General features: G+C 33.3%; 2 protein-coding genes across 3 annotated transcripts in view; one reads left to right on the top strand and one right to left on the bottom strand.

Moving 5' to 3' along the window:
* The window catches only part of LOC136042725 (uncharacterized), a 171,046-nt gene that overhangs the window by 116,391 nt on the left and 29,676 nt on the right, over nt 1-24,979 (top strand). Inside the window, exon 2 of one of the 2 annotated variants that reach the window (XM_065727685.1) lies at nt 2,574-3,324. The exons of the other annotated variant lie outside the window; for it this stretch is intronic. The gene's annotated coding sequence lies outside the window, so the exon portion shown is untranslated. Of the gene's footprint in view, nt 1-2,573; nt 3,325-24,979 lie in introns of those variants that run through there. 2 annotated transcript variants of the gene reach the window in all.
* The window catches only part of LOC136042726 (protein AF-9-like), a 57,068-nt gene continuing 32,525 nt past the window's right edge, over nt 437-24,979 (bottom strand). Inside the window, exons 6-11 of the mRNA XM_065727687.1 lie at nt 20,448-20,602; nt 19,417-19,574; nt 18,448-18,583; nt 9,805-9,911; nt 4,162-4,249; nt 437-540 (exon numbers count right to left, since the gene is read on the bottom strand). Coding sequence (XP_065583759.1) covers nt 4,172-4,249; nt 9,805-9,911; nt 18,448-18,583; nt 19,417-19,574; nt 20,448-20,602 — 634 coding nt within the window. The 3' untranslated portion in view covers nt 437-540; nt 4,162-4,171. The remainder of the gene's footprint in view (nt 541-4,161; nt 4,250-9,804; nt 9,912-18,447; nt 18,584-19,416; nt 19,575-20,447; nt 20,603-24,979) is intronic.

The raw sequence follows: 24,979 nt of genomic DNA on the forward strand, positions 1-24,979 counted from the left end.
ATGCCCAAGTATTAGTGCAATGTGTTCCTGCTGCTGGTGGCTTGAGGTGTACGAATTGGGGCAAAGACCAAAAGTTTAAAGACTGCATCAAAGTTTTACTCCGGGCACAAGAAAGGCCAAATCCACCACAGAAGTATCACTGGTGTTACTATGGAAGAACCAAAAACTGTTTGTCAACGGCCGAGTTTTGAATTGGCTAATTTTCAGTATAAAACGTCAAATGAAAAAGCACCACAATAAATGGAACTGAAACTGGCATCTAAAAGGCTTATATCCAGAATCAGCATATTTTGGTGTTTCCTTCAAATATTTGAATGGGGAAAAGAATGAGCCTTCTTACTAGCCTGTGAGAGTTTCATCTACCCCTATTTACAGGAATGCAAGTAATATGAATGTAAATAAGTCACCTCCAACAATAATTCAAACAAAATAGGAATAAGACATTAATATTTATTTTTTCAATCTCAAAATAAAGGACTAATTAAAAACAACGCTCGACTGAAAATTCTTCACCAATGGTTTTGCGTTGACAGTGTGCACCTGAAAGAAGAAAAACAAAATTGGCAAAACTTTAAGTATGGATAGATGGCACTAATCCCCCGAAAAAATTATATATATATATATATATATATATATATATATATATATATATATATACGTCAACTACATTCAAACTTAAAACAAACAGAAATTATTCAATGTATGAAAGGGGCTGTCCTCTCATTAACGCCCCGCTCTTTACGCTAAAGATTGCCTCTTTGTCACAACTCTTCTTCTTAAAGTAACTAAACACTATACCACAAGGAGCAGAGCGTTGATGAGGGGACAGCCCCTTTCATGCATGGGATAATTTCTTTTCATTTTAAACTTTAATGTTGCTCCTTATTTTCAGTTGAAAAAACGTGTTCTTTTTATTTTATTTCACTGAGTAAAATCATTCATCATACTTGGCTTAGGGAGCCAAAGAATTCTTATTGTTTATTTTTTAGGGACGAAAGTGTTCTCAAATTCCACAAGTTAGTTTTTCTTATCTTCCATGCGTAAAACTATCAGAATTAACATTTAATAAAAGAACAAAAACAAAACGAACATAAATTACAATATATAATAGGTTCAAACTCAAAACGAGACAAATTTCAAAGGAGTAGGGCTAGTAGCCCCCTTGTCTTCTCAAGATCAGAATATAATTAGCAATTTACGCATTGATTGTCAGTTTTACATACAAATATGTCCTGATATTTATTTATTAAATTCGTAATACTTCTTTATTTGTTATCACTATAGTTAAATTTCGTTTGCAGTACCAAGCTTATGACACTGAAAAATTACACTAGTAACAATAAACGGTACCACTAACCCCATCTAGTGTTTCTATAACCTCATCTGTATCTAACAAAATTATAGTTGCAATGATTAGTCTCTGACACCAGTCGCTCAGAAAAACTAAATTAAGAAGCTTGAAAAAAGGTAAAAGAGACCAAACAGTAGATGGTATTGATTTTAACTTATCAACTACAGCGCCTGCCTCTTACAAGTCGACCGTATATATTCAACGATAATATTTTACGACAAATTCTGATTGACTTAAATTACCAATATTTGAATCCTGATATTAATGAAATTTTACTGTGAATGACCAACATGTCAATTGCATAATTGATAACCGAAATTACTTAAAAACCACTAAAAATTAATGTCCTTTTCCAATGAAAGTATACTAAAGAGAAATTGTTAGGTGGAATCGTCCGTAAGAAATTTTCAGCAAGGATTGAAGTGTTTAGAGAGAATTTTCCAGTGGGGGAGGGGTTAGTTTAAGTGGAAGAAACTTTACTTTGATAGATTTTCTGCGTAAAGAGGACAGTTTACAAACAGGAAAGCCAGATTTTTCAGCAGTACTTGAAAAGATAAAATTGAATTCAAAATAACACTTTTCAACTAAAAGTGAGGAGCAACATTGAATCTTCAAACGAAAAAAAAATATTCTGTATCCGAGGGTGGTTAACCCCCTCTCAATACTTTGCTCTTTACGTTAAAATTTGACTTTGTGTCCCAATTACTTAAGAATTACATCTGAGACGCAATGGCCGTTTTGATGCAAAATTCTTAGATTTGCTTAAAATTACCAAAAATAATTAAATTTTTTGAATAAAGTATTAGTGCAATGCCCTTCAAATCTTCATTGATCACCCCAGATTAGCTTCATCGACGTGACATGAGAACCATACTTTTCGGAGACGAGATTTCTCTTGCTATTCATTTCTCCATTTTCCAAACTTACTTCGAAGCATCATGTAGGCAGAAGAGCAAGCCACGGGCTTGGCCTGCAGTATCTAAATTGATGAACTATTCCTATCGAAGTATAACTTAAACTCAGTAATCCTTCAAACAATTATCATCCTTGTATGCTGTACATCTAAGTCATCTAGTTATCTCTAGATGTAGCCGTCATATCCCAAGTTTTACATTGAGCTGATTTACGTATTTGATGCTGATTTACGCATTTGGTCCTGATTTACCTATTTGATCCTGATTTAGCTATTTCATCCTGATTTACCTATTTTATCCTGATTTAGGCATTTGATCCTGATTTAAGTATTTATTCCTGATTTACATATTGAATCCGTCTTGTTCTCCTAACGTTTTGCTGTCATTGAGAGTAACATCTGTTCATCGAAGTTCGTTTACAAGTGAGACAGTGATATGGTGGAAACATGACTTTTCCAATGTAGGTCATAAGCTTTCGGTAGGTTGTGGTGATAAGCCGGTCTGTCTTAAACTTTCAGTTGCATGTGATAATGAGCCAGTCGTTTGCAATGCAACTCCCAAGATTTCTCTAAGATATAGCAAAAATTGACATTTTAAGTGCGAGCTGCTTCAAAATGGACAGAAGTGATTAAAATGTACATTGTATGTCTTTTAAATTGTCAGATGTTGTTATTTTTTTTGTTTCTTTTTAATTTGAACCGGGACGGTTCAATGTAAGGAGGGAGGTGTTGTACACTAGGGTTTATACCAGGTTAAGTGGATTCTAAATAGATGGAAGTGTCAATTTCACTTTAGTTTCTTGAGTATTTCATCATTTTCTGGGAATATCTTGTGGGTTTTGCTTGGGTATATGTCAGTTTGGGTATATATAGATAAGGGCAGTGATTTCATAAGTGCAGTTGAATTTCAAGTTCAGTTGAGTAAACCTAAGATGAGTATATTTTGGTGCATTTATGTTTCTAGTTTAGTTATGTAAAATAAACTATAGTAGTAGCCAAGCTCTCGCTTCCGTTCAGGCGTAGGATTGAGAACCAACAAAAGGTACTAAATGACCAATAAGAGTATAAGTACATAATACATATTTCACCTGAATAACTTAACCATAAAAACATGAAAATCTAACCAAAAAACCTTCATATAAGGCACTCATGTTTGCATTTATATGAAGGCAAATAAAAAATTGGCAAAAAAAACAAGTAAACATGTCGTATAAATTTAAAACATAAAATTAAAATAAACAATAAATCAAAAGAAAATTTATAATTAGCACAAAAACAAACAAACAAAGTAATTGGTATATGGTTTAGAGGATGATCAAAAATATACATAAACGAAACTGAGAAAAAGCTAACCAGAAAGGAAACTAAAACCAAAAGAAAGATATTTATATCAGAACTGACAATAAATATTTAGTTCCTAACCTAACAGTTACAAAGGCATTAGCCGAATGTACCAACATAAAACCAGCCATAAATAACTAAATAATACATAAGAAACGCATCACTACTTGTTGTATTTTCTTCTATAGGATTTATCTAAATTTTCTGAATGAGTATTTGACTAGCTTTAATGCCTTACTTTAGTGTACACATTTGGATAAAAGCAGCTTAGTGTTTGTCTCAGAGTGGTCGGCTAGTTGACTAGGGGTGTCCAATGATCAAAGGGGTGGACGCTAAAGTTTGACTTTGTGTCCCAATTGTTTAAGAATTACTTTTGAAACACAATGGCCGTTTATGAAATATAAAGCTTTTTAAAAGTTATCAAAACACTTTAGCACGAAGATTGAAAAATAGGCAAACCCCCTCATATATGGAATAATTTCTGTTTGTTTTAGGTTTCAATCTGGATCCTTACTTTTAGTTGATTTTTTTTTATTGTAACAAGAATTGTACTTACAGGTTATCTCTCAGTGCGTACTTCCTTTGTAGTCTTTTTCAGCCTTCCTTAATTCTATTACGGTCAAGTCGTATTCTTTTTTCAAGTTCTAGAAAAAAATTATTTTTTTTCTAGAAATTTTGACTAATAGAGGAGGGGTTGAAAGTAAGTATAATGGCAACAACCTTTATATCTAAAAAAAACACTGGTTCCGGTAGGTAAACAGAACTTCGTAGATTGTAGAAGAAATAACTTATTTTGATCATTTTAGCCTAAAAAACCGAAGAATATAAAAAAAAAAATTCCCCTAGATTTACAAAATAAAATTTTTAGTGAAAAATGCAAGAAAAACAACACTCCTACTTTTCCATGAATTAGTGATAATGAATTTGCCTCTTATGATTCCAACTTATGTATGAAACATTTTTTTTCATTTTTGATCCCCAGCCGTAAATTAGGAACTAAGGGATGATTACGTTGCACGGTGCACTCCGTGTAACTTGATTGACACAAATGTTGGTTGTAGGCTAATAAAAAATTAATGATTATCTGTGCAAAAATCTGAAGGAAATTTTTGATTTCAAAATAACATAATGATGATCGTTAAAAGCCTCAATTTAAAAAAAAATGTAAGTGACATCATATTTATGAATACATTCGAATAGCATACATACGTCTTGTTGTTTTATCGTTTTCAGCAAATGATTGACAACCAAAAATCGCATGATTGACGTTATGTTTATGATTATATTTTGAAGAAAATAAATTATGTCATCCCCCCAAGAGTGTATATATCGTTTTTAAGTCTTCAACACTTACCACATTGCAAAAGGAACATAGCTAAGTATGAAATACCGTGTGTAATTAATATATTTACAAAAAACGTTAAAGTGACTTCAAACCTGACAACTCCAATCCTATGTGACTGGATCTGACCAATAGGAGAGGCTAAAGTCAAGGCTATGAAAAAAAAGTCTAAAATAATGATAAACTAAAATGAAGATACAATCAGAATACTTGTAACAGCGAAAATTACAACGAGTCAAAAAACAACAATTAAAACAAGGCGAAAGAGATATGAAGATCAAAGAAATATGCCGTTATAATACATGCGACTCCAAGGAGTAGAACCAATTAGAAACGAAAGTGAAGAACAAAGAAATATGCGGCTAAAAGATAAGGGGCGGCAAAATTACAAGCGAAAACGAGTATGACTGGCATCAAAATGATCTAAATCGGTCTATAGGTCCTTAAGGAAGAATTGATCTTTTTCTCAGGGTGTTTATAACGAACCCGTGGTGACGCTATCAAACAGTTCGTTGTAGCGAACTGTAGTAGCGACCCGGCTCAACAGTAACCGAAACTCTAAAAAATAGAATTTTGAAACCAATAGTTACATCAAAAGAATCGCATTTTAATGCAAATTTTAAATATATAAGTGACGTTAAGAGGAGAATGTGACTCGCGGCTTAGAAGCCTGCTGCGTGCTAAATGCCGATAAATATATATATATATATATATATATATATATATATATATATATATATATATATATATATATATATATATATATATATATATATATATATATATATATATATATATATATATATATATATATATATATATATATATATATATATATATATATATATATATATATATATATATATATATATATATATATATATATATATATATATATATATATATATATATATATATATATATATATATATATATATATATATATATATATATATATATATATATATATATATATATATATATATATATATATATATATATATATATATATATATATATATATATATATATATATATATATATATATATATATATATATATATATATATATATATATATATATATATATATATATATATATATATATATATATATATATATGGGTCGATACCATCATCCCTGACAAAAATTAAATAAAAAAAAAATAATTTTTTTAGCTGAAAGTAAGGAGCGACATTAAAACTTAAAACGAACAGAAATTAATCCGTATATGAAATGAGTTGTCCCCTCCGCAATCCCTCGCTCTTTCCGCTAAAGCTTTTAATTGTTTTAACAAGTAGAATTGTGGCAAAGAGTCAAACTTTAGCGTAAAGAGCGAGGGATTGCGGAGGGGACAACATGAGCGTGGGAGGGGGCCTAGATGGCCTCCAATTTTTTTGGTCACTTAAAAAGGGCACTAGAACTTTTCATTTCCGTTAGAATGAGCCCTCTTGCGACATTCTAGGACCACTTGGTCGATACGATGACCCCTGGGGAAAAGAAAAAAAAAAAAAAAACAAACAAACAAATAAACACGCACCCGTGATTTGTCTTCTGGCAAAAAATACAAAATTCCACATTTTTGTAGATAGGAGCTTGAAACTTCTACAGTAGGGTTCTCTGATACGCTGAATCTGATGGTGTCATTTTCGTTAAGATCCTACGACTTTTAGGGGGTGTTTCCCCCTATTTTCCTAAATAAGGCAAATTTTCTCAGGTTCGTAACTTTTGATGGGTAAGACTAAACTTGATGAAACTTGTATATTTAAAATCAGCATTAAAATGCGATTCTTTTGATGTAGCTATTGATATCAAAATTCAATTTTTTAGAGTTTTGGTTACTATTGAGCCGGGTCGCTCCTTACTACAGTTCGTTACCACGAACTGTTTGAAAAGAATCCGTGATCTGTCTTCTGGCAAAAAATACAAAATTCCACATTTCTTAGATAGAAGCTTGAAACACTGAATAATGATACGCTGAATGAGACTACGATACGCTGATTCTGATGGTGTGCTTTTTGTTAAGATTCGATAACTTTTTAGGCGGTGTATCACCCTATTCTCTAAAATAAGGTAAATTTTCTCAGGTTCGTAACTTTCAATGGGCAGGATAAACTTGATGAAAGTTATCTATTTAAAATCAGCATTAAAATACGATTCTTTTAATGTAACAATTTGTATCAAAACTCCGTTTTTTACAGCTTTGGTTACTATTGAGCCGGGCCACTCATTACTACAGTTCGTTACCATGAACTAGGGGGTGTTTCCCCTATTTTCTAAAATAAGGCAAAATTTCTCTGGCTCGTAACTTTTGATGGGTAAGACTAAACTTCATGAAAATTATATATTTAAAATCAGCATTAAAATATAATTTTGTTGATGTAACTATTGGTATCAAAATTTTGTTTTTTAGAGTTTTGGTTACTATTGAGCCGGGTCGCTCCATACTACAGTTCGTTACCACGAACTGTCTGAAACATCATTTGTGCAATGAGGGACATTTTGTGTTCCTAGTAGCCATTGACGTATTATTGTTAACAGAAGCCAGACCGTAGGAAAATTTGCAAGTTCCATGTGCTTTTATTCTTTGCCTCCAGTCAAAATATTAAATTTCTAATTTAGTTTCATTCAAAATGGTTATTTCATGGATTTCGTTTCTTGAATTTTTAAAAAAGATCAAAGTGTGAATTTCAGACCAGTTACTTTTTTAGATTTCAGGAAAAGTAAGAAAGATTAATAAAAACATCATACAAAAAAAATTCAAAAAATCTATAAGAAGCTTAAAGGACGGTTTTTAATCTCATACAGAAAAGACCAAAGGTGAATATGAAAAAGTGCAATATTTTTTAATAAGAGAATTAAAAATAAACTGTACCGCAAGTCAAAAACCAAATATCTCCACTTCACAAACGAAAGACATTATCAAAGGGGGACTAGCTTGAACAAACCTGTCAAAATTTTTTGAGAAAATCCTGAAGAAGACATATAAAAAACAAAAAACAATTCAAGTCCAATCTAGGCATTGAAGGAAAAACTCAGACTTAATAATTGGTGTTAGAATAAAGAAATTTTTGATGGGGTGATGGGTAAATTTTACAATTTAGCGTAAAGAGCGGGACGTTGAGGAGGGGATATCTTCTTTCATATACAGAATAATTTTTGGTCGTTTTAAGTTTGAATGTCGCTTCTTACTTTCAGTAACAAAAACTTATTTTATTCAATTTCTGAACAATTTTGAATTAATACAGGTTTTGATTTGGGCTCACCGTGCATGAATAACTAAAACGAAATTTGCATTTTAAGTTTACTTTTTTGGCTAAATAGTAAACCTTTTATTGAACTAAATAGGACGTTTTTATTACGAATAAAAACACGTAACTTAAAAATTAAATTACGTTACGAGCCTCTATATTCATATATTATATTTCCTATATGACAAGGTTCATACCCTCGTCAAAACCTTGTTCTTTACGCAATAGTTTGAATTTTGTGTCAATTCTTTAAGACTGGCCCCTCAATCACAATGACTGTTTAATTTTAATAAATGAAAAAAAAGGTAAAGGTAAAGGATACTGCATTAGACTTTACAGTCCCTACCGGCGGTGTTGATCTCTGTTTCTGGGCAATTCAGCCAGGAAGTGCAATGGGGGGGGGTCAACCATCCTGTGCTTTCCCACACCCTTTCTGTTTACTTTCCCCAGATTTGTCCAGGTACCCATTTAGAGCTGGGTCGACTCTGACGAAGCTTACAGAGTCACGCCACTGACCTGTGTCCCTAACTGAACAATTGGATACACTGGGATTCGAACCCACGTCCTCTTAGACATAGGATCCTAAATCCAGCGCACCAATCCGATCGGTACACTATTTTTGAATTGCAAAAAATACTTTAGCTTAAAGAGTGAGGTATTTAGGAGGGGATGAACCCCCCTCATATACATAATAATTTATGTTATTTTTAATGTTGTTCCTTACTTTAAGTTAAAAATAATTGCTTTTTGATTTAACTTTACGTCGTTTTTTTCAATAACGCAGAAAAATTCAGCACCCCCTTCATGAGAATTCTATTTCCCCATGGAAAGATCCTATAGCGTAACTAACAACCCCTGACCCTCCTCCACCAGAGAAATCTCCCCTGAAAACGTCAGCATACTTCTCAATAGCCAATACTACATGTAAAGAATGGGCTAAGTTCATAACTTCCAGCCCTTCCCCCAGGAACCATGGGGGATTAATTCGTTCTCAAAGACATGGTTACTAGCTTTTTTGACCATGGGGAACAAAATGGCTATCTCAAAATTCTGATTCGGTGACTTGGAGGAGAAAATGAGTGTAGGAGGGATCCTACTGTCCCTCAGTTTTTTTGTTTCTTAAAAAGGGCACTAAAACTTTTAATTTCTGTTAAATTGACCCCTCTTGTTACATTCTAACAGCACTGGGTCGATGTGATCATCCATGGGGGGAAAAAGAACAAAAAAAAAAACAAACAAATATACACGCATTAGTGATCTTTCTTTTGACAAAAACTACAAAATGCTACATTTTTGCAGTTAGGAGCTTGAAAACTCTACAGTATTAAAACCTCTGATACTCTGAATCTGATACTGTAATTTTCATTGAGATTATATGACTTTTAGGGGGTGTTTTCTCTTTTTCTGAAAAATAAGGCCAATTTTCGCAAGCTCTTAACTTTTGATGGGTAACACTAAACTTGATGAAACTTACATATTTAAAATTCTGTTTTTGAGTGTTTTGGTTACTATTGAGCCTGTTAGCTCCTTAATACAGCTCGTTAGTATGAATTGTTAGATATAAAAATGAAAGAGATATAAATGAAAAAAGAAAGTCATTACATACTTGATATATTTTTTCTGCCTCTTGACAAGAGGCAGAAAGAGCTTCTTTCCTCGACCTTATCATTTGAATTACTTCTAGCTTTTTCGCCTCTTCCGGGCTCTTCATTTCTGAAAGAAATGAAATGAAAAGTTTTCCTGTCGTTATTCAGAATCTAGACTGCGATTGCTGCTTATCAATGTTAGTTTCAAAAACTGGAATATTCAAAATTTGTCTAGAAGTATTTTAGCAACTCATGTCCTGCTTAATCTTTTCTGTAAGATTGAGAGGTAGCAAAGGTTTGTAGAAATCAAAACTGTGGCAGGTTGCCTTACTATAGCCATTGCAGCCATTATCTAATGGTAATGGTAACGGTAAAAAAAATCAGTCATAACCTAACGCAAAAAGCAAAAGAATGTATAGAAATTCAAGTACTATGTTATAGACAACCCCTTCATTTTATGGTTTTCAATATGATCTATAGGAATGAAAGGTTATTACAGCCTGTCAAACAGAGCAATTTCTTAGACATTGACATGGAGTCACTAATATCGTACCTTTAGAGGAGGGTGCCAGATGTTTCAAACTTCTAAGATCAGGCTCAAAAACATTAGTTTATTATACCTGTATAAATACGTTTTTTATGGGTAAATGTTGTATAGTTTATTCACATGTTTTTTTGTGATTTATACCCACTACCAAGTCTCAGTTGATTAAATTAAAAAAATTATTTTTTTTTCAACTGAGAAGAAGCAGCAACAGTCAAACTCAAAACAAACAAAATCAAGGAGAGGAGCTGTTTCTTCATATTCATATTAGAAGAACTTCTGTTGGTTTCGAAATTTGATGTTACTCCTAACTTTCAGCTGAAATAATTTGCTTTTTATTTATTTTTTGATTATTTTTCAAACAATGCAGTAAAATGTGGCACACCATCCATGCAAAAACTTTCCTAATATCACGGTAAACTCCTCTGTGAAAATTTCGATCAACACAAAATAAGATCTCTACCCCCAGCCCCACGTAAAATTTCATCCAAACAATTTACTCCTTTCTGAAATTCCCCTTACGTAAAATTTGTTGCGAGCGATTCACACTAAAAAAGATATTTTCCTAACAAACTTGATTTGAAAAAGCCTTACATTTCTAATCGTTTTTAGGTCACTCCAGAAATCCCCATTCCGTGATTTTTTTTTTTCTAGAAACTGAAACCTGCTGAAAATTTCACTGAGCTATTCCACCCCCCTCCAACATATCCACATGGAAAACTGAGTTAGTAGAGAGAAAAAATAAAACAAATAAAAAGAATTTCGAACTGAAAGATCGCAAGGGGCTTTAAAATACGCAGACAAAGAAATCGGGGTAACAATTTTCTGCACGTTTGTTAAAGATTTGTTCATAAACGACATTTTTTTCTATCCCCCTTTCACTTCTGAAAAAAACTTTACAGATTCAAAAGTGTTATAATCCCCCCCCCCAGTGCCTGATGGGGTAACATATACCGAGTGGTTTACCTTTTGTTAACATTGATGCGATTTTCTTTTATGGAAAATGGCGCGCAGATAGCAGATGTCAGAAAATTGCAAAAACATTGAGACAGAAATGGTTCAGTGTTACCGTTGAATTACAGAAAATACTAAGAGATATTTAAAACCAAATACACAGGATAGGCTAAATCAAGTTCTAAAAGCCAATAAAAATATTCAAAGAGCTTACGAATTTATTTTCTACTCCCCCTCCCTCCTCTGAAAAAACTTCACAGGTTCGAAAGCATTAATACATCAAATATGTCTTGTAAATTGTCAAAATGATTCGCCTCTAGCAATAGGATGTTTCTTAGCACGATTTACAAAAGAAAAATGAAGTGTAATTCTTGAGGTAACCCTAATGTTTATAAGAAGGCCTTTCTATAAGCTTTCTTAACGTTTACATATTTTTTTAGAATTTGTTTATTTTCTAAATTCTACAAAACGGTTTCGAGTCCTCTCCCATTTTAAAATGCATACTTGTATTTTTACAGAGAAGATTATATTCATGTTTGACAGCAGACAAATATACAAAACAGAAATCTAACCTTAGAAGTCCAGGATACTTTTCCACTTCAAGAACAAATCATAACTAACTCCTTTTCAATCACTTACTGACCAACTCTTTGAACGGTCGTTGCATTTTTTCCGTTATCACTGAATAATTATGATCCCAAAATTTCATTAATATTTATAAAGATTCATAATTAGGACAATTGTGTATATTATTATCCTAATAATCATAAGCCAGCGATTTATTCAAAGTAACCAATTAAGAAGAAGACAAATGACATTTTTTGTGCACTCAAAACATACCTGAAAACGAAATAATTTTAAACTTTTTGTATTGGTGAGACGGAAAAGAGAATCTTTAAGAAAAAAAAACTTACTAATTATGCAAAATTCTTAGATTTGCAGAAAAATTACCAAAAATGGTAAAATGTTTTGAATAAAGTAATAGTGCAATGCCCCCTCAATGTGTCCCTGCTGCTGGTGGATTGAGTTCTACGAATTCGGGCAAAGACCAAAAGTGCTAAAACTTGGAAATTATTTTTGAAACGAAGAAAACTAAATGACCTGAGCCAATAAAATCATGACTATAAAGGAGAGAAGGTGCTGCTTCAACCTCCTTCAAGTTCAGGCTACATTGCCTAACGGGTCTTTTGAATTTCTTATAGTGATAAAGCTAATAATGTAACTTGTATTCTTCAGAAATCGTGCCCACAAGGAAGCATACTCTCTTCTTTTTAAGGCCTATTAATGTGGACGATTAGCCTCATTCAGTTTCCTACAGGGTGCACAATACAAGCGTATGCTTATGGTATTTGTGTAAAAATGTCTTCTAAAGATACGAATTCCTTAGATCCTAAATATAAAAAAGGTATTTACGCTATTAGAAAATCGGTTGATAAAAATAAATTGAAACCTGATGTTAATAAATGTGAAGCTATCATCGTAGGAGTAAGGCTAGCAGTAAAAGGAGTAAGGCTAGCAGCCCCCATGTCTTCTCAAGACCAGAAAATAATTTGCGATTTAAACATGGATTGTCAGTTTTATATACAAATAAATTCTGATATTTATTTCTTAAAGTCTTAACACTTCCTTATTTGTTAAAGTAAAAACGTGAAAATATTTAAAATGTATTTTGTTTATGTCTGATTATGTTCTGGTCTGAGAAGGCGTGGGGGTTGTCAGGCCTACTCCTGTGAATTTTTGCCTGTTTTGACTTTGAATCGGTTATTTTTCGTAATATTAGTTAGTCTTGGGTTTAATTTATTTATTTATTTGTGGCAGTTTATGCTTAAAAAATTATTCAATTTCTTTTTTACTCATTTTAGCTTAATGGAGTTCTTTACTCTTCTTTGGCAAGCTTGCTTTGTGAAATAAGTTTTTAAAATCCATTTCTGTTTGTTTTTTTTAATATAGCCTTTTTGTGGGTAGAAATATTTAAATCTTTTTTTTTCTTTTAGATTGCATAGTTTTTTTACTTTGAAGATAATTTGTCTTTATTTTGGTTTTATGAAGCCCTTTACTATAAGAAAACAACATATTTTGTGGATAATTTTTTTTTTATCAATTTTTACCAAAAAAGTCTTACGTGAATGTCGTAAAGAATTTTATTTTTTGGGGTATGTCGTTGAGAAATTTTAGGTCCCCTGGCCTTCATCTTCCATATTAATCCCTTAAAGAGAGGGAATAATGAGGCCACCATTCTCACCCATTTTTGCCTGGCTGCTCATGAGTCACAAAAACGCATCCAAAGTCGATAATCATAGGCAGCCCAATAGACCAGGGAACTTCATAAAGAAGGAGCTGTCGTAGAAAATTCGAAAGGGGCTCGTTCAATTGGAAATTTTAATGACTAGTGCCCCTTTTAATAGTCAAAAGTAATTGAAAAATATCCAGCCCCCTCTTTGCGCAAAAGATTGACTTTTTCTTCCAATTCCTTAAGAACTACTTTGAAACTCAAAAGTCATTTAATTAGTATCTGAAGGTTTTTAAAAGTACTTAAAAAATAGAATAAGGGAGGGGGTAGCCCTCCTAATATATGAAATGATTTTCAGTTATATTAAATTTTAATGCAGCTTATTACGCTCAGTTTATAAAAAAAAAAAACAGTTTTTTCAAGTGAAAAGAAGCAGCAACAGTCAAAATCAAAACGAACAAAAATTGAGGAGGGGGGTATTTCTTCAAATATGGAATACTTTCCGTTGGTTTCGAAATTTTATGTTACTCCTTACTTCCAGCTGAAAAAAGCTAGATTTTTTAAAATTTCTGATCGTTTTTCAAACAATGCAGGTAAATGTGACTTATTCTCCATGAAAAATTCCATACCCTCACAGAAAACTCCTCCGTGGGAAGTTCATTCCACATAAAATAATAACCCCATTCCATGTAAAACCTTATCCCCCACTTACGTAAAATTTCTTGCGGATGGTTTAGCCTAAAAAATTGTATTTAGCAAACTTTGATTTTAAATAGCCCTAAATTTCTAATTGTTTTTTAGGTCACTCTGGAAATCTCCTTTCTCTTTATGTCACTCTGGAAATCTCTGGAAATTTTCCCGAATCATTCCCCCACAACATATGCACTTGTAAAATTGAGTTGACAAAGCGAAAGTAAGGCAAATAAAAAATTTTTTGGCTCCCCATGGAATACTCTTTCCGTGGAAACTAATCCCCGAGCACAAAATATCCCCTTCGAAAATGTGTTAATAAGTCTCAATAATAAATACCATACACAGGCAATGGGCAAATTTCGTATCTTAAAGCCATTTCCCATGGGCTCTGGGGATCTTGCTAGTTTTAAAGGTATAATTTTTTTTCTACTAAGTTGAAAAAAAATCTAAAAATTTTGATCAAACTACCCTGAGAAAAAAAAATCATGGGATTTGGGGTAGTTGCCCTCCAATTGTTTAATGACTTTAAAACGGCATTAGAACTTTTAGTTTACTTTCAAATGGACCCTCTTCAGATCTTCTACAACCATTTGTTGAATACGATAATCCCTAGGCAATACAAACAGGATAAAACAAATAACTACGAATTCTTGATGGTTCTTCTGGCAAATAATCCAAAATCCCACATGTCAAACAGTACATGGTAACGAACTGTAGTAAAGAGCGACCAGGCTCAATAGCAACCGAAACTCTAAAAACAGAATTTTGATAACAATAGTTACATCAAAAGATTTACATTTTAATATGGATTATAAATATATAAGTTTCATCAAATTTAGTCTTACCCATCACAAGTTACGAGCCTGAGAAAATTTGGCTAATTTAAGAAAATAGAATCATGGAATCCTATTTTCCCTAAAAATCATAGAATCTTAGCAAAAATCACACCATCAGATTTATTGAAAAACCTAACAACTATGTCTTTGGGGACAACTTACTCCCCCATAGTCCCCCTGGAAAGGGCTTAAGGTTACAAATTTTGACAAGCGTTTACATATAGTGATGGTTATTGGGAAGTGTAGAGGCGTTTTCAGGCTGATTTGTTGGTAGGGGGTTACGTAGGGGATCCTTTCATGGAGGAAATTGTCTTGGAGGAAGATAATTTCCATTAAGGGGGCGCAGGATTTTCTAGTATTATTTAAAGAAAGAATGAAAAAATAAATAAGATATTTTTTTTAACTGAAGGTAAAAAGCAGCATTAATACTTAAAATGAGCAGAAATTATTAAGCACATGAGGGGTTCACCACCTCTAAATAACTTGCTCTTTACTCTAAAGCATTTTTAGTAATTTCAACTGTTTATTCTACGGCTTTTGTGATTCAGGGGTCATTCTTAAGGAGTTGAAACAAAATTCAAGCTTTAATGTAAAGAGTTAGATATTGACGAGGGGGCGAACCCCCTTATATACGTAATAAAAACAGGTGAATATAGAAGTTCGTTACATAAGTTAATTGGTAAGTTACGTATATCTTTTAATAATAAAAACTTTCCTGAAAAATTCAAAGTTCTAGTTGCCTTTATAAGTAGCTAAAAAATTGGAGGTCAACTAGGCCTCCACCCCACTCCTTTTTTTCTAAAAATCTTTCGATCAAAACTATGAGAAAACCATTTGGCAAAAAAAGATTCTTAATTGTGTTTTAATTATTCTTGTTTGGCTAGCCAAAATCAAAACATGTATTAATTCAAAAACACTCAAAAATTAAAAAAAAACAGGTTTTTTTTAACTAAAAGCAAGGAGCGACATTGAAACTTAAAAGTTAATTTGAAACCTTGAGATTATGTTTAGGGGATACGGAAATATATCAAAAGACACTATATACATCCCTGTTATAAAAAAGCCCTATCTGCAATATCCATAGATCAGCTGTGAGCATTAAGATGAAAGTTTCAGGGAATGTTGAAGGGAACTTTAAACTTAATAAAATGATACTTAGTGCATCCAGCCTATTAAAAGGTTGTATCTTTGATATCTAACGGACGGGTAAAAGCACCATGTTCAAATTTCAGGGAGATTCGAGAGGAACGTCGAACAAAACCAAAAGATGCTGTCAGCATCCAGGTTTTGAAAAAAATGTATCTATAATGTTTCGGAAACAGCTCATAGAATTAGGTTGAAGATTTCGGGGGAGGTTGAATTAAATCAAAAAACGCAATCTGCAACTAGATTCTCAAAAGGGCGAATAAAAGTCACAAGTCACAAGCCCAAAAATATTGAAGGGTAGTTGGAACTCTCAGCAAATATTGAGTGAAATGTTAAAGTAACAAAGACACTATTTGCATCCAGGGAGTGAAAAGGGCAAAAATACAATATATCAGAAACGGCGAAGGGATTCTAAGTTGAGACTTTGATATAATATTGTTGGAAAATGTTGCACGAAATCAAAGGACACTAATTACATAAAAGTTGTCGTAAGGGCACTTCTGCACTGCTATAGGAAATGTTTAAAGGCCCAAATAAAATTTGCGAATACTAACATTTAGCTAGCGCTGATTTGAGCTATTCATATGCTTCGTAAAATTTTGAAATTGGTTGCAAAATTCTATTAAAAATTATGATTGGCTCAAATTAGTGGAAGCTCATTCTGAATGGGCGTTAAATATGTTAATTTGAAACTTTCAGAGAATAATGAGGAGAATTTCAAAATAGTGAGTGGGATGAAACAGACACTATGTGCATCCATGTTGTCAAAAGGATGTATCTGCAATGTCTCAGGAACGACTAAAGCTATAAAGTTGAAACTTTCAAGAAATATTAAGGAAGATATTGAACTAAATCAATAGAAACTATCTGAATCTTAGTTATCAGGAAGGCGTATAGGCAATATTTCTGGAAGCCTTACTGGTACTAGCTTCAAACTTTCAAGGCATATACGGAGAAACCGTCGAGCTAAATTCAAGTACACCCTAGGAATTTCCGATTTACGCAAAAGACTCGATGTGTATTAACGTTGTCAGAAGCGCGTAGGTGTGATGTTTCAAGGACATCTAATAGTTGTAAGTCAAAACTTTTGGGAAAAGTCGAGGAGGATGATGACCCGAATCGAAAGACACTGTGTGGATCAAAGTTGCCATAAGGGTGTATCTTAAATATATCACAAATGGCTTTCAGTAATAAGTTGAAACTTTCAGGAAACCTTGAGAGGTGTGTTGAGTTAAACGTAAGACACAGTGTGCATTCATGTTTTAAAAAAGGTTAATTGAAACTTTCAGAGAATGTTTAGGGTGAGGTTGAAATAAATCAAATGGTACTATATGCATTCAGGTTGTAAAAAAGGCGTATCTTTGAAATCTCAGAAGCTTTTTTACTATGCAGTTCTTTTTATTTTCCCTGGTAGTGATTTAAAACGAATAGTTCCAATCGTTTTAAGTTTAAATTATTCATTTTTTTTGCTTAGTTATACTCACATTTGGCTTAATGGGGTTCTTTGTTGCTAGTTGAAAATCTAATTTTTGAAAAAAAGGGTTTCGGAACTGTACTTACAACATGTTTATAACTTAAAATGGTATTTTAAAATTAATCATAGAGTAATGCTTGACATTAACAAATAAAAATTAAGATTCCTCGTTCCATTAATGAGACCAAACGCTGTGGCTTTCTTTTTGCTTGACCAAAACTTAACTCTGTACCTCCAATGAATAAAAGTCGTCATTTGATTTAATTGGGACGCAGTGCTTTTAGTACTTAATGTGCATGTTCCCCAGGGAAACATGCTATTTTGCGTTTTAGTACCTCTATTAAGAGCTTCAAAAATATCCAAAAGAATTCGGGGCTCAGAAGAATTCCGTACTGTTCAAGGATATGATTCATTATTGCCTCTGAAGCGACCAAACATTAATATGATCAGTGAGTTAAGCTATTATTCTGGCCAACATTCCTGTGGCAGCTATTATTGTATAGTAATGTATTAAGGAATGAAGACTATGGGATATTTATCAGCTGATTGAATCGAGAAATATCAACGAGGATCCAATATTTCTATGTAAATCCCAAAACATCAATAGCAATATATTAAAGGAGCAAAATATATCTTTTTGTTTAACTTATTTTTGTATGGGGAAGTACAAATTTTGTTCTTTACTCGGAACGAGATAAATTTTAAACTGCCTGAATTTGAGACCTTAGCTCTGCAAAAAGAATTTGTATACTCTGACAAGTAAAATTATAGGAAACCATAACATACCAAGAAGGTTTAAGGTAACATCAACAGATACATCCCCACAAGCATTGGTCATTTTGCATGTGTACGTGCCACAGTCTGCTTCTTTTACTGAATGGATTGTCATTGAGACACAGTCACTTGATATTGTTGGAACAATCTTAATTAAACAAAGAGTAATTTAACTACCAGAGTAAAGCATAATAACTAACTATCAAAACGGTGTTTAAAGATAGAGAGCGAGAGAGGAATAAATATATAAGGAGAAAAATAGGAATAGAAAGAGAGAGAAACAGATGAGAAGAAAGAGTAGATAAGTAGAGAGAGAGAGAGAGAGAGAGAGAGAGAGAGAGAGAGAGAGAGAGAGAGTGATATTGGTAATTTAAAGCTGTTTGAAAGTCTCTTTTTTGATTTCTGATCGATCTTTTGAATTTTGAAAACGTATTATTCAATTTTAATAACCCAAATTTCAGTCGTATTTTCTATAACAAGATAATATTTCGACACCAATTGATATACCGTAATTTCATATACGAACATTTCTATAGCTCAGTTCCAATAAAAAGAAGTATGACTCAGGTGGTGTTGGCTTATTGCTATTCGGATTAGATATGATAATTTTGAACCTTACACATCCAAGAAGATCAGGGTGGCACCAATTGTCCATTATTTATTTCAATGTCAAAACAAGATGACATATGATTTGGGTGTACTTTACGTTAACTGGACAACTTCATCAGGTAACAAGTGCTAGGTTTCTCAAATGAAGAAGAGTATCTAAGGATAAAAAAATACACGAATTGCTACTCTAAAGATATTAAGTCACTGGGATAGAAAAACGCCGATGAGGGGCCCGAAATTGCATAGAGACTTGTGTGTTCATCTAAATGCCTAAAACCTGCATTAGAAAAGGGCAGCTTCATTCGATGAGCCCTTGGATGGATAGCATATGGTAAAAATACAAGTAAATGATCAACTTTAAAAGATGTTTACCTTTCTGGTTTTCTTCAACGGCTGATTGTTAAAGAACCATTGAGATTTAGGCTGAGGTTCAGCAGTGTAAGGAATGTTGAAAGTAACGTTGTCTCCTTTCTTAACCTCTTGGATGAGTTTGACATTCTCCTCCTGAACTTTAGGGGCCACTTGGAGTGCTGAAAGAAGATACAATACTTATGGAAAACTGACTCAATTCTTCTTAATAAAGCATTATATGGAATACAATTTAATTATTTTTATTTCAGCATGTATTTTTTTTATTATAATAGAATTCGATAAAAATGAAGAGGCACCTAGATAGAGGGGTGTGGGGATTATTGTGAGGGATACATTTTTTAAGGCAGCACAAATTTTAAGAAAGCACCAAAAATATTGAAAATTGCAAATATTTCAAATGTCAAAGTCAATGTCTTGAAGTACTCCCTCTTTGCTTCCTCCGTTCTATAAAAATTATATTTAAACAAGGATCTAGAGCAAATAACCCATTAATAAAAAGCTGCAGATGCAGCGACGATTCAGGTTTTTGTTACTTTGCTACCTTAAGAAGATACAAATACGTTCAAAAGAGTTTCCTAAATGGGACAAAAGCTACATAGATTTAATCTAGGTGTTAAAAACCGGAGGAAGACAAAAACTGTCCTGATATGAAGGGATTTGGACTAAGTCGCTCGTTTTATATCAATGCGAGGGCAGTCTAATTTTTGTTTTTATTCACTTAAGGATATTTTTGTAGCTTGTTTTCGGGAAAAGGATTTGCTATTTTTTGTTCCTTTTTGGGTTTTCCCAAACATGAATCAAGGCATAGATACACATTAGTATCTAAGTTATCCTTTGCAATTTCTTTCTTTTATTTTACTTTTATTCTCTTCGTATATGTTTTTGTACCTTTTATTCTTGAATAAATGAAAATCGTTAAGATCCGTAGCGCTACAAAAAAAGAGAGAGAAAAACACAAATTATGCCATGGTTTTGGCTTCACAATGCACAAATAAACATGTATAACGATAGAAATTGTAAATCTAACTTACCTTCAACAACTAAAGTTGAACTAGTCTTCAGTTTTCCAAGTTTACAAATGTATTTATCAGCGTCATCAAGCTGAGATTCCCTAATTACCAAAGTTCTTGTTGCCCCATCGACACTAATTCTGTAGCGTTCAGACTGACATAATTTGGTCCTGTTTCTAAAGAAAATTAAGAAAAATAAGTATTTCTTTTAAAGCATCCTGAATTGCAAAGGCTGAAAATGGAAGAATAATTATTGCCTGAAGTAAAATAAAATCAGACCTCGGTTTCAGTAACTAGAAAGAATATAAAATAGTTTTATCAAGGGGTTGTTCATAACCAGTCCTACTAAGTGAATCAAGGACAATAGTAACATGCTTTAATATATCTTACAAAACTCTCAAGACATGTATTCTTAATAGATATTGTGATCTTGATTACAAGATATGAAATCTCTCAAGAAACTATTTTTCAATAAGTAGTTTCTAATTTTTCCAAAATATGACTCAATTTTTCTTTTTCTCAAATGCACAAATATTCGGAATTGGGATCTTTTGATATTACAATTGTGTTTGTTTCATATTGGTTATCATAGAAAAAATTTCTTCAATAAACCACTGTTAAACAATACCAATCGAAAAATCGAAAAGTTTTTGTTTTCGTTCTAGAGTTAAATTCACGCTGCGTCACTTATGACCTTTTAAATAAAAGCAACCAGCCGGTGACTGCATAAAAATAATGGTTAGTGTAGCAAAAGCTATACCCAACTTAACTTACAAACATACTTTACATGATACAAGTACTTCATGAAAGAAACTAAAAATGTAAGTTACAACCATGAATGAAGTAAAATTATAACCTACTAGCTGGGTCCCGGCGGCTTTGCCGGGCCCCAGTACTGAATGCGGCAGCCTTCTAAATATGGATTCTTATTGTCCCTTGTGTTCTATTGCAGTTTTTTCGTATATAATCGATTATTAAAGCAAGTTCAATTTCTAACAATGATATCTACTAAGCTTCAAAGTTTTGGTACTCTTTTTTAAGGTTTTTGAATTCTTGTAATCCCTTGTTTTTTAATTAAATTTTTTTTTCTTTTAATTTTTTTTTATCTTTTTCCTTTTTTAATTTTTAGTTGTTTACCATTTTATTTTTTTTAATTTGGTTCTTCTGTTTTTTATCTTCTTCTTCTTCTTTATTTTCTAGTTTTTTTAGAACGTGCCCCAGCAACACGTATGCAAGGTGCTAATTTTTCACTGCATAAAACTTGGGGATATACAACTGGTAATTCCTCTGATATACTCTGGTAATTCCTCGACAGGCATTTTTTTTACTTTCTATTTCAGCCGCAAGCCAGGTTTCGCGTTGCTCTTGTATTTCATCACCACGCTTTCTTTTGGTATTTTTTCTCTGCAACGCAAGCCTAAAACCTCCCCCCTAAAGCAGCACGTATGCGAGGTGCTAATTTTCAATTGCGTAAAACTTGTGGATATACAACATTCTTCGCTTTCCTATTGTCTGTACATATAAATAGATTCTCCAGTTTACCGACTCTAGAACATGCAACATATAATTGTCCATGGGAAAAACAATCCGTATTAAGATCTATACGGTATTTTTCTAATGATTGCACTTGAGCTTTGTTGATGGTGATTGCAAATGCTAATCAAATTGGGAATTGCAATCTTTCAAATTGAAAAGGCAGATCCGTTGGAATAATGGCAATGCGAGGAATAAGAACAGTCTCACCCTCGGAAGGCCCTGTCAAGATTGTTGCCTCTAATACGTTTTCCATTGTTTTTTTTACGGTAATTCGTGTGCCATTGCAAATCTTTGGTGGGTTAATATTTCGCAACAGTATTATTGGTACGCCTAGTTTTAGTTGTAGCACGTGTGGTGGAAACCCTGGGAGATCCAGGGAATTTAAAAATTCTGATAGATAGCTTACCACTTCATTTGATTCCAGAACTGTGTCAACTGACTTGTAAATGACTGCCTGGTCTCAAATCTTGGTCAGAATAATATTGTTGATTTTGGGGACGTCTTTGTTCCTGGCTGCCAGAATCACTCGTTTATTTAGCCATTTATGATTCTTATAATTGTTTAGAATATTGGGAAATACCTTTTCAACCAAGTCATTTTTTGACATAACTAAATTACAAAATTCAGGATGCAGTTGTATACTTCTGAAATTGAGTCAAGGGGGAGCTTTCCGTTTCCAGTTGCCAGCAATTGATCTGAAAACATTCCACCAGAGTGATTGTTTTGCAATCGGAAACGCATATTTATAATTAATTTTAATGTCTTTACGTGTACCAATAAATTAAAATTTTTCAGGTAATCATTCATTTCCTCCATAGGTGTCGATCTAGGAATAAAAGGTAATGTTGTCTGAAATCTGCCGCAAGTAATATTAATGTGCTACCGAAGGGTTTGGAATTTCTTCACAAATCTTGCAATGATCGGTCAAAAGCCTCGAGCGATTTTTTGTGTACCATTGTGCACTCATCCCAAACAATAAGTTAGCATTGCTGCAATACTTTACCCATCCCAGGTGATTTGGAAATATTGCACGTGGGAACTTCAGTAGATTGCATATTGAGAGGCAATTTCAAAGCGAAATAAGGAGTTCTCCCATCAGGCAGCAACGTTGCGACTATTACGGACGACGCAAGGGCCAACGCTATGTCAGTTTTTGATCGAATTGATGCCCCAATCAATCTATTTAGAAACGTTTTACCAGTACCTCCTGGCGCATCCAAGAAGAAGATTTCTCCAGCTTGGCTATCGACACAATGATCACATCATAATATGATCTGATCATAAATGCCTTTTTGTTCAGACGTTAACGTAGAAAATTTGTTTTGTACATACGACAATAGATCAATCGTGTTGCAACTTTGTTCACGATCCAATTCTACACATGTAGAAATAGCAGCAGTACGATTAAGTGAAGGCATCCCCAAATGCTTGAGAAGTTTGTTTGCCATAGATAAGCACTAATCTTCAATCATAACTGAAGTGCAGGTATCAATTTCTGTTGTCATTTTCTGTCTCTAGCCATATTCGATGGAGCATATCCTCGGCCATTTGCGATTTGTTGTCAATATGATTCCAACAATAAAAGAATTTGACTTGGAATTGACGTTTCTCATGCGTCATTGATGCAATTATCCCAGCGCCGGTCGTTCTCCAATAAATTCAGAGCTTGCCATGCACTACAATAAGTGTCATGTATAGTCCCGTTTACAGTTCTCAAATGCTCAAAGGACGTCGGGCCGGGTACATTAACCAAAAGCAGGCGAAGAAAGAAGCATTCATCTTGATTGGGGTGAATGGTGTAGATTTTTCCTATCATGGTTTCTTTGAAGATGTTAGGCTGGCCGTCGAGTGACTCACTCCGTTTTCGAAGTTCAAATGATTTTGTCTCAGCATTCCACGTGTAACACGTAGGCACTTCAGAATACAGCAGTTTTTTGCAAAAGAGTCATTTTGACATAACGCGAAGAAAGTAGTTAACGTTGTATCCGCTTAATTCAGGGCTCTTTGTTGCATGTTGGATTCTGAAAAACTAACACGTAGACCCTTCTGTAAATGTACCGTTAAGTGAACAACAGCTTGACTTCGTTCATGTATCGAAAATGAAAGAATACGCCACAATGGTTCATTACTGCTTATGTATCTCCCAGCCAGATATTGAACGACTTCATTGACATCACTGATTTCGGACTGCAAGCCAAAACTGCCATATCGCTGCCTTTGTGACGTATTTACAAATGTATTTGATTGATTTTACGGAATTACAATATTCAACGTTTATGTAAATTGTAAGTTTTCAATAATAAAGGTGAATATGGAACAAACCACTAGCTATCTGCTTTGATGTAACGGCTACGCGTCCTTATGATTGCTGATTTTCCGCCATCTTTGGTAGACCTACTTCTATATAAAGGGTATCCATCATTACTGGTAATTGTGTTAGGTACTAAAATTTGAGGATATTGCTTTGTGCACCTCCCTCTGTCCATGCAAGGTGAATTTTCATTCAGTTCACCGTAAGGTTCACGTATCTTCTTTTTTACCACAATCTCATATAAGACTCTATGGACATCTACATTAGGTATTTCAGAGGAAATCAAATCGTCAACTTCATTAGAAGCAATTTTATCAAATAGCCATATTAGCATACTTGCGGGTGGTAATCCCCGCTTTTGCCTTTCCACCGACTACAATCAGCATCACACTTGCCGAAACACTTTAAGTTATACTATGAAATTCATCAGTGATTTCAACTTTTGCCAAAAGACACGTGCCGTAGTGTCATGTCTATGAACTGGTTATTCTACAGGAAGTAAAAGCTGCGTATCCCATCCCAAGACAGAGTACTTGTAAATCATTGTTCAATCTTCTATCTAAATAAAAATGTACTGTCCGTCTGTCTGTCTGTCTGTCACTAAGTATGACGTTAGTATACATATAAGCTTTCATTTTAATACGTGAAAATAAAAAGGAAAAACTAAAAAAGGCAAAAATTAAGAAAAAAAGAAAAAACTAAAAAT

Source organism: Artemia franciscana, unplaced genomic scaffold, assembly GCF_032884065.1.
Source record: "Artemia franciscana unplaced genomic scaffold, ASM3288406v1 Scaffold_188, whole genome shotgun sequence".
In the NCBI taxonomy this organism is placed as follows: domain Eukaryota; kingdom Metazoa; phylum Arthropoda; class Branchiopoda; order Anostraca; family Artemiidae; genus Artemia; species Artemia franciscana.